Source organism: Syngnathus floridae, chromosome 13, assembly GCF_059516105.1.
Source record: "Syngnathus floridae isolate MCC-2025c chromosome 13, RoL_Sflo_1.0, whole genome shotgun sequence".
In the NCBI taxonomy this organism is placed as follows: domain Eukaryota; kingdom Metazoa; phylum Chordata; class Actinopteri; order Syngnathiformes; family Syngnathidae; genus Syngnathus; species Syngnathus floridae.
Genome location: NC_142425.1, coordinates 2731335 through 2741993, shown reverse-complemented (window position 1 = coordinate 2741993; position 10659 = coordinate 2731335). Strand labels below are relative to the sequence as shown.

The window sequence follows — 10659 nt, the reverse complement described above, 5'->3', positions numbered from 1 at the left end:
GCGAGTGGGATGGTTGTTCATCTCTGTGTGCCTTGCGATTGGCTGGCAACCGGTTCAGGGTGTCCCCCGCCTCCTGCCCGATGACTGCTGGTATAGGCTACAGCACGGCCGCGAACCCCGTGGGGACAAGCGGTATGGAAAATGGATGAATGAATGGAATTGGCTGGCAACCAGTTCAGGTTGTCCCACGCCTACTGCTGGGATAGGCTCCAGCAAGGCCGCGACCCCTTCGGGACAAAGCGGTACAGAAAATGGATGGGTGTATGGATGTATGGTTATTTATTTATTTATTTATTTATTTATTTATTTATTTATTTATTTATTTATTTATTTATTTATTTACTTACTTATTATTGCGTCAGGATAGTTTGCTGACGGGCGGCTTGCGGTTTGGCCGAACTGCAATAGCGCATGCGCACATGTACGCAAAATCAATCAATCAATCAATCAATCAGTCAATGATTTGTGGCTGAGGGTTCGGAGGAAACTTGGCTGCACGTTTGCTTTCAGCCATGTTATGCCCAAACTGCAAAAATACATGAAGTGTTTATCGAAAAGCGTCAGTTATTTTGAGTGTACATGTTCAAATAAAATACAATCCCTTCCGCCGGGACAAAAATCGCATTTTGGTTATTTACGGCGCGCGAGTGTAAGCCAGTTTGGTCGCATGTCGCTGCTTGTTTGCGTCTTTAAGTTTAAACTAGCCGTATTGTATAGAACTTTGTGCAAAATAACGCGTGTCCCTCCGCGTCTGGGAAGTGTGGGAGCCGCGGCGAGGCTTGTGGCCTAGCTCCAGTTCTCTGGCCGCCGCCCAGTTGCTTCAGCAGACAGAGCGGTCAAATGTCATCTGCTTTTGCAGCCAGATGACATCAGTATTCGTGCGTGTGCCCGTATTGGATTCTCCCTCCTGGCGGAGGTGAGGGCGTGAGGAGGTGGCAGCCAAAAGGCCGCCCCAGCGGGCTGGCGCGTCGAGCGCCTTCACGGACCCACGCATGCATGCAGTTTGGGCTGTGAAAAGAGCGCAGGGACGCACGGCACGGTGAGGCTGTGTCGGCCAACTGTTGCATAGGAGCGTGACACCGCGGACAGCGCTCGGTGCCACATGAGGGTTAGCAAAAAAGTTGGCAAATAAGCAAAGAAGTCGAGAGACGTATAGCCGACAGCATTTTGGAAGAGCAGCCGCACTGAGCCATCTAGCCGAACCGCTGTAGCGGGGCATGAGCTGAGCGCGCCCGCCTCACGCTGGTAACCCTGCACAGGCCTCCCCTGTGGAACTCCCTCCAAAATCTTTGAAGGTCGGCACCATTCATGATCGCCGGAGCAACTACACGTGTCAAGATCCCGGATCGATAATATGCACCATTGATAAAGAACGGCAACAAGTCAGAGATCACCGATAGAGGCAAAAGTCCATTAGCGGTCAGCTCGCTCACCAAACTTGGCTTCGACAACCCCCTCCCCCTCGACCAGCTCAGCTCCGCCTTGGCACAGGGAGCCGTCTTGTTGTTTGTGTTTGCGGAACGTCTTTGCTGCTTGTTATGCAAATGAGCTGGTAAATGTCAAATTAGCATAGATTAGTGCCCTCGCACGCAGACGGTTGCTTTACATACGCCGAGACACCGCCCGTCACCGCGGGTGACCACCGCGGACGCCGCCGTCCCATCGCCGCGGAGACTGATGCAACGCGACGGAGCGGATGCCGCCTTGACGGACGGACGGACAACCGGACGGATGGGTGGATGGCGGGGGCGTAGCTGAGAGGAGGAAAGCCACATTATGCTAATAAGCTCCTTCACTCAAAGGCGGCCCTCCGTGTCACCCTCGGACATCCTTCACTTGCTCCCTTTCTTATCTCATTCGGGATACGCACACATTAAACATACATGATGGGTAGGGGGGGGGGGGGGGGCAGGTGGTAGTGTGTCAGTCCAGATGTTGGGGATGTTCTCAGTTGAATAGATAACTCACTTAAACACTTTTCATTTATTCATTCAACGCGCTGTGCAGTGTGCACGCGCATTTACTTCTCATGCAAACACACATGAGCACGCCTACGGAAATTTGCCCCAAAGCTTTTTTCATGAAAAAAACTACTCACATTGGTATTTTACATGATTTCAGGTTTTCTCCCCACAGATTCGTATTTGTAATGCTGAACTTTTAGAGGTGTTGAAATTTTAGCATCAATACTTTTTACCTTTGGTGGCTCTACTCAATGATTACCTTTACAAATACATAAAGATGTGTTATATTGGGCGGTGGCTCGGTGGCGCACTGGTTGGCACGTCCGCCTCACAGGAGGAGGGTGCTGGTTCGCCCTTTGTGGAGTTTGCATGTTCTCCCTGTGCCTGCGTGGGTGTCCTCCCACATCCCAAAAACATGCTTGGTAGACCAATTGAGCACTCCAAATTGCCCCTAGGTGTGAGTGCGAGTGCGGATGGTTGTTCGTTTCTGTGTGCCCTGCGATTGGCTGGAAACCAGTTCTGTCATTGTTTTGCCGATTGGTTTGACCCACATGCAGAAAACCAACTCAGAAGTCCAAAATGAGTGAGGAGTGTTTATTGGAGGAGATGCGGTGGAGGTAGAGCGGGAGGATCTGAGCCAGGAGCAAGGAGCGGGAGCAGCAATAGTAGAGCGTGTGGAGTTCAGCCAGACGGGGTGGATCTTGGCGATGATCTGTGGAGGGAATCTGCGAGCGAAATACACAAGACTTGGTAAGAGGATTCGATGTGGCTGTGGCGGAGATCTTACTGTAGACCGGAGGATCAGGAGAACGTGGCGTCGATGAGCAAGGCGAGAACTAGGAGCGAGATTTAGGAGCTAGAGCCACAACCGTGGAGGTGATCACACTGGTAGGGACAGGCGGTCGACAGCACGCTCCTTAAGAGCCCTCCTTTAATGAGCCTGATGAGCCGCATTTGAGCCCTCCGCCACTCTGCTCACGGTTGCTCCCTGTGGAAAAAAGAAGTACACCACCCCGGACCCTGACAAGTTGAAGGTGTCCCCCGCCTACTCCTTGATGACAGCTGGGATAGGCTCCAGCACAGCCGCGATCCCCGTAGGGACAATGCAGTACAGAAAATGGATGTCATATTGGGTTATTTTATTTGTATTTTACCTTTTCCAATATTATTGACGTAAACACATGTAGACAAGATAATGAGGAACACCTGCATAGGTGGCTGAGGGAGCTGATTGGAAGACACAAGGGTCGGGGCTAAAGAGAACAGGTGCATGGGAGCAATGATCTAACGAGACCATGAAAGAAGGGACAAGAACAACAAACCAAGGCCCAAATCAAAAGTGAGAAAGTGGCAAATTTTCAAAGTCAACACATTTTGTTTGAGATGATTTTTCATCATCGTCTTGCTGTGGAATATATGGATGGGAAAAACATCTGTGCTTCAAGTTTAAACTCTAAAATTGTGTGAGAAGCGCCAAGGCAGCTATAGCAAGCAGCGAGCAAGTGTTGATTTCAATCCATCGCTGCTGCTCTCTTGCCACTCGGTGCAGGCGAAGGCCATCGAGCGTGATCATAGCCACTGCTGCCCTCCCGCCTGTAAAATATTGAAATGATGGCTGGAGCCTAGCCACGTCGGCTGCTGCTTTGGCCCGCGGCTCCACGTGCATGGCGAGGGTGCATCATTTTCTCCAAATGCAAACGTGTAAAATGCAAATGGGACATATTGTGGCGGTTACGGGCTGGCTGAGCTTTTGCCCCCGGGTGGCAGTGGGAGTTGGGCGGGACTGCTCGGACGGACGGCCCACATTTGACCTTGACCATTCAGGAGCCATTAGTGCTTGGTTTTTGGACCCCCCCCCCATGAAAATAGGTGTAATTTCATTCCTCTAAGTTTGGTTATGTTTTCTTTTTGCGCCATGCCACCTGCTCCATAGCGCAATATGGCCGCACCCTCACACACACTCCCGCCCGCCGTCATTGGCATGGCGCGCTAACCGTGACATGGGTGAGCAGTGGGGTTCTGATATAGATGTGCTTCACATTACTGCGTTAGCATTCGCCCCTGACAGATTTTAATTAGCATCGTTAGCGTCATTAACCCCAGATGAAGCCGTCACTTTGTTGGTGTGTGCGCTTTGTGTTTGCGTGTTTTTGCGTGCATTTCATTGTTTGGCAGTCGTGTGTTGAAGTGCGAGCGTTGTGCTTGCAGCGTCACTCGCTAGTTTTATTCTCAGTGTACAAGCAGGTGAGTTTTACAATTGCGTGCAGCCTGGGCAGCAACGAGGGAAGACGCAGGCACGCATAATTGCATAGTCGTCCCATCCATCTTGCTTTTGTTCTTCCACTTTGCTGAACTTCCTAAAGAGAAAAAGAGCAAAACAGCTCCATCTGCAACATGGCCGATGTTCCGGGTAGCAGATTGACATGCGTGTCAGACATCTGCTGGGGTGGGGGGATGACATATGCGTCGTACGCCCCCGCCACAAGACTTTGACTTTGGAAAGGACACAAGGTCACGCCTAGCCCTTTTATTTTCTTCAATAAGCTGACAAACCCGAATGCGTGGAGGACACACGTGCGCCTTTGCTCGTGTGCGTGTGTGTTTGAACTCCTATTTTGGCTAGGTGTGAAGCATTGGGATTTAATGGCAATTCTTACCATATGTAAGATTATCACGGCTATACTGTAGCTAAGATGAGCGACTCTGGTGTCTGTGAGCAAGTGTGGATGTGATTGCCAATGGCAGTAATGTTGCCCACTGTGGGCCGATCACATTAATTATGTAAATGAGCAGTTAAACCGTGCTTGGGGGGGTTCGGGGCTCGTATTGTTTGGCTATGTGAGTAAACGGGGAGGCTGGCGGCTAACACTCTTCCTAATAGGTCAAACGCTTGTGCTAAGCTAGGCTAACTGTTTCTTGGGCTTGGAAAATGTTTGATAAGGTATGCTAGCACTTCCCTCCTGAGAGGTGCGAGCCACCCTTTTGGGTGCCACAACAAGGTACAAGTTGAATGAAAGCACACTTTGTAGCATTATGGGTCCGGCCGCTACACGTGGTTTGCCCTCCGAATAAAAGTGCGCGTCTTTTTTGGGGGGCCTCCCTTGCGCCGCCCGGCAGAGGAGCTCGGCTCAAATTGAAGACTTCGCTATTCAAAGTGAAGTTTTGGACTGTTTATGAAGCCAAAATGACCAAGGAGGCCTTTTTCCTGTTTGCCGTTTCTTCTCCGCAGTGAGGTGAAGGCCAGCAGCGTCTTTTCTGTCTTTTCACTTGGGAAAGCTCCCGCAGGTGACGGCGGGCGTGCGTGAATGTAATGAGACCCGGACGAGCCGCTTGGCCGCCGCTCAGCACCACTTCGGCTGATGGTCGGCGATGGACCGAGATGGATGCGGGCCAGCCTTCCTTAGTGGCGGCCAAGTGGCGTCCTTGCCGCCATGCACTTGGCCGCCGTCCCGGCGAGTAGGCGGCGTCCTCGGGGCCTCTCAATGCAGCAGGCGAGTAGCTATGCCGACGCTCCCGCACGTCGTGGCGTATGAGCGGCGCCCGCTAACGCAGCACGACACGCGCAAACACCGGGGGCTACACGCATGCACCTGTCAATGCGAGCGCACGTGCTGACTTTGTGCTCATCACTTGACAGCCACGGCTCACATGGCATCGCCGGACGAGATTAAACTTTGCAAAGAAGCGTTTTATTAAATATTAGATCCATATTGGTCATGTTTCCATCGCGGTTATTTACAACACGCTTGATGGAATGTATTACAAAAATGACGTGCATGCGTGGTCAGCCCTTCTCACGTTGTCTTTGTCTTTTTTCATTTTTGAGGGAAAATCGAGTCCAAAGCTGTAAAAAAAAATTGACATTATTGAGTTGGCACACACGCAGCAGGCAGATGGCACACACACACGCACACGCTCACACACACACGGACAAACACACACACACACACACACACACACGACGACACATTATCAGTAGGGTAAAACTAACACACACACACACAGTTGTTGAAAAATAGCTGGACGGTTCACTCGCTGATGTCTACATTTCAAGTGTGTGTGCGTGCATGTGCGCGTGCGTGTGTTGTTGGCAGTGTGTGTAACGCAGCTGCTGCTACAGTGAACATGCCAACAAATCAGAATTGATTAACCTTTCAACTGGGCCCTATCCTCAACCTCGTCTTCATCATCATCATGCTTCTCATCATCATCATCATCATGGTCCTCCCACAATGTTGTTTGCCCTCTTCGCACGTTCCAGCATTCCTGCTGCTGTGAGTGTGAGTGAGTTTTGAAGCGTGCGGATCCTAACGCGAGCGGCCATTATAACACTTTTGGGTTCTGGCGGCCCTCGTTGCTTCCACTAAACAAAATGGAAGGGAAGTGGTGTTCCTAATATTATGACGTCATTCAGGGGCAACCTCCAAAAAGGTTTTCAAGTCCAGTAAACTACCCAAACAAAGATGCACCCCCCCACACACTCACACACCACTAAATACGTGTGTGCGTCTGCATGTGTGTGTACTGTTGGGATGGGGTGGAGGGGTGTGATTAAATATGGCTGGCACACCAGTGTGCGGTCATGTGGACCAGGAGGCGGGACACAGCGCCGGGTGGGCGGATGGCCACCACGCCAGCCTCTGGCGATACCACCTCCCCTTCCGCCCCAATATGCCCCCCGTACAGGCAAAGACAAAACAGATGTCCACCGTGGCGTGCACGGGCGTGACCGTCAAAAGGTTGTTTGGAAGAATGTGTCACGGTTGCTCCAACATGAAGATCAGAGGCCAAGTTTCCATTTTGAAAATGTTGTTCCACCCAGGTGAGACTCGCCTACGTCCAATTATCTAAGTGGAAGACGCTCTGCTGACGCCTGACAGACACCTTGACATGCAGGAGGTCACCAAAAAAAGACGAGCATCATGTCAGGTCGTCGTTATCAGAGTTGTTTTTGTGGTCTCGGCTGCTCGCAGTTCTCAAGTTTTTGATGTGAACGACTTGCACATTCCTGCTCAGTAAGCACAATGGCACCTCTGTGTGTACCTGCGCGTGCGCGCCACGGAGGTCAGGTATTCCTGCCAGTTCCCCGGCCACGTAGGAGGCCTCTTTCCAGACGACCATCATCCATTCGACTTCATCAAGTAAACTAATTTCGTTGTAAGGAAAAGTCAACAAATAATCAAATTGGGAAGAAATTAAATGGTGACCAATATCTTTTGAAAACAACAAAATCCAAGATGAGCCAAATAAATCGTGAACAAAATTTGACAGCTAGGCAATAAAAAAGTGTGTCTGCACTTTGGGTTTACATTCATGTAAAGTGCAGTTGTGTATAGATATGTGTTTGTGTGTGCACATGATTTGGGAGTGTGTGTGCGTCCATGTATGTGAGGGGAGGGCGGTCGGCGGGAGGGGGCGTGTACGTGTCTCACCTTGCCAGATAACTACTTCCTGGGCTTCATGTTCCTCATCTTCCTCTTCTTCCTCTTCGTCGTCTTCTGGTCTCGTCTTCCTGGCTGGCACGTGCGTCCGTCCACCGTCTGTCCGCCTGTCAATCACTTCGTTGCTGTCAATCACTTTTTCTGCTGAGCGCGCGCACACATGAGGTTGATTGACGGCGCCATGGCGGGAAAAAGCGGCGCGGAGGCTTCCGTCAAATGGCAACTGTGCTACGACATCTCGGCCAGGACCTGGTGGATGGTCAGTACACGCGCATTTATTTATTTGCACGCACCCACGTCTTTTCTTCTTGAAATACGAAACGAAACAAAAAGTGCCTTGGAGTTTGCATAACTGTGTGCAGTTGTGTATTTGTGCGGGTTTTTGTGCGCGGCGTGTGTGTATTGCGAATGTGCGGGTCCGCAGAGAAATACGTGACTTGTTTTATTTTTATGTAAAACAACACAAAATATAGCAACAGTAATAATGTGTGTGTGTGTGTGTGTGTGTGTGTGTGTGTGTGTGTGTGTGTGTGTGTGTGTGTGTGTGTGTGTGTGTGTGTGTGTGAGAGAGAGAGAGAGAGGGAGAGAATGTGTTTGTGTGCGTGTGTGCGTGCGTGTGTTTTATGACTAAAATAAAATCGTAAACGTCGAGGTGCATCTTAGTCATGAAACAATGTTTTCATCTTAAAATAAATTTAGATTATTATACATTTATAGGCAATTGAATTTTATTGGTACTTTTATTCAGATGTTATTGTTTCTTTTTAAAAAAATATCTGAAGGTTTTACTATGCATTTATAGTCAATTGAATTTTATCGGTACTTTTATTCAGATGTTATTGTTTCTTTTTATGTATCATATACGTTGCTGTTAATAGCGTCGCTTACAATGTGACATGCACGAGAGGCTATTTTGATGCATCTTGTCATGATTATAATCAATCTAATTTCCTTAAGGCTCGTGCACTTTCCTTCGGTAAACTTGATCCATTCCACTGTAGGAATTAAAAAGAATTCCATGTGAGCATTTCAGTTTTTGCCACTTTCATGCAAATAATTTGTCTTCATGTTTGGAATTTATCTGACTGAGATGTAGCACGTATATTTGAACGATATTTGAGCATTTTAAAAATGACATTAAATGAAACAAATGATTGCACGTTTAAATTCTCCCTCTGTTTTAATTTTTTTGCAAACATCAAATATATTTAATTTATCTAAATATGAATTAATATATTTAAATATATATTTGCAGTTGACATTCTGTCATTTTGTTTTCAATGTTCTCACTTAAAATGTTCATGTGAATTAGCGGCAGTATTGTCATCGGAGCTGAACAGGGAAATTAATGACGTTCTCTGAAGTGACATAAAATGAACATGTTGGAAACCTGTTCTGGTTTGATTTTACACGGCTGTCCTTAAAAACTATGAAATTACTAAATAATAATAATAGTAATAATAAATATCGTGACATCGGCTTGTGTTGTATGACGTTATTCAACATCGCTTTTATATTTGTTCATTTGTCCCATTTGGAACATTTGTCCTGACCTCCGGCCAGGGAGCGTCGGAGCATGCGCGAGGTCGCACTACCTCATGCACATACAAAAATCACTTTTTGTTATTCATGTTCTTTAACTTTTTGACGGCATTATTATAAATACGAATATAACTTCAAGAATGCAAAATGAAATTGGTTCAGTTTTTAAAATCAGATTATTTTAGTGGAGACTAAATTGTTCATTTGTGAGCGTGCAATTATGCAGTGTGAGGTGTGTGCTCTTTTGTACTTCAATGTTTGCGTGCGTGTGTATGAGTGCGCTTGCTTATTGTTGAGATGTTTGTTCGCTAACTCAAAATGTCTTGAGCTCATTGGAAGGTACGCGTCAACGTCGTCGGCAAGAAGGGAGCATTTGCTGCTCCATGTTAGCGTTAGTGAGATTAGCCATCAGGAAATTGTGGGATTAAACCTGTCTACTTCAACTTCCTTCACATGCCCCCCCCCCCCCCCCCCCCCCCCACACACACACACACTCACACAGGCCACCCCCCACGTTGTGTGCCTTTTGTGTGCCTTTTCTGTCACCACGACAACCACCCTCAAACACGTATTGTCACATGAATGGATCTTATTGGTGGTTCTGTTCTAAATCTGAAAACGGGCCTAAAGACGGTTATAATGCTAAACTATTTCTATGACCCTTGTGTGGACTCCAGTGTCAAGATGGACAATCATGCTGCTACAATGCTAAGATAAAATGTCAATGCTTAGTTTCATTATGAGACGAACCGAGGCTACCATGCTATGTTGGACGTTTGTTAGCGTGCTGAACGTCTCAGCGAGGTGAAAGTGAGGTCATAGCGGACCATGTTTGAAAGTATGATTGACGCAGTGTTTTCCCATAAAAGCTGAGCAGCTGTGGAAAAATGCAAACTGCCCCTTTAATCCTATTTAATGCTTTAATGCTTATTAAAATAATCAAACAAATGGAAACACTAAAAGCGCTACTTACCTTGCCAAAGCGACGACAGCTAGCCGCCAGATGTTCGCCTCACGTAGAATTAGCGTTAGTTCGCTTTTATTTTGGAACAGTGCCTCACGTGGTTCAGATGAGGTTGTAAGTTTGGCTACAATGTTTAGCTTTGCTACGCTATATTTCGATTGCTAAGATACACAGTGACCTTCGATACTAAGTTAGCCTACGGTGCGAAGCTATGCTAATGATGTAAAGCTACACTGTCATCCTAATGCGCATTGTAATGCTAAATTGCACGAGAAAGCCAAGCAAAGGTGCCAGCCGTTTACCGTCATGCATCGGCATCTGCGGTGAAATCAAGATTTACATCAGTATCTGAACTGCCTTGTTTTAGGAGATTAGATCAGACATGAGATGAATAAAGGTTCTCTTAGGTCCCAGAGTTAGGCTGCGCCACTACTTGGGCTAATGCACAGAGGTGTCAAAACCAGATCCAGACGGTGAAAGCCTTGCCACAGTTGGAGCTTCTACTCAATCGGCAGGTGACCGAGCTTCCGGGAGCTTGCTTACCCACCAGCGCCGTCTACCTGCCGCTTGAGTGGAAGTGCCAACTGTGGCAAGGCTTTCACGTTCTGGATTTGACACTTATGGTAAAGGCAACATGCATGAGACAACATGTTGACAAAAGATGACCAATAAAGGTTTAATCATCTCCCAAAAATAACACCACATGAATGCTAATGCTAATACTGATGCTAACGCATGAAAGTTAAAG

The 10659-nt window shown here is 47.8% G+C and overlaps 1 protein-coding gene and 1 long non-coding RNA gene across 7 annotated transcripts in view; one reads left to right on the top strand and one right to left on the bottom strand.

The window, feature by feature from the left end:
* Positions 1-2537: 2537 nt before the first annotated feature.
* LOC148388053 (uncharacterized) lies at positions 2538-10496 on the bottom strand. Of its 2 annotated transcripts, XR_015862117.1 has the most exons (4): positions 9921-10496; positions 7397-7654; positions 2752-5808; positions 2538-2689 (listed from the first exon to the last, which is right to left on the bottom strand). It is a non-coding gene; the product is annotated as an uncharacterized LOC148388053 (long non-coding RNA). The 2 variants fall into 2 exon arrangements; XR_015862116.1 differs by having other exon boundaries at positions 2752-7654.
* Positions 7400-10659, top strand: part of nfia (nuclear factor I/A) — a 33704-nt gene continuing 30444 nt past the window's right edge. For 2 of the 5 annotated variants that reach the window (XM_088394214.1, XM_088394213.1), the window contains exon 1: positions 7403-7664. In XM_088394214.1, coding sequence (XP_088250340.1) covers positions 7566-7664 — 99 coding nt within the window. In that variant the 5' untranslated portion in view covers positions 7403-7565. Of the gene's footprint in view, positions 7665-10659 lie in introns of all 5 variants that reach the window. The other 3 variants (XM_088394211.1, XM_088394212.1, XM_088394215.1) reach the window with 3 other exon arrangements.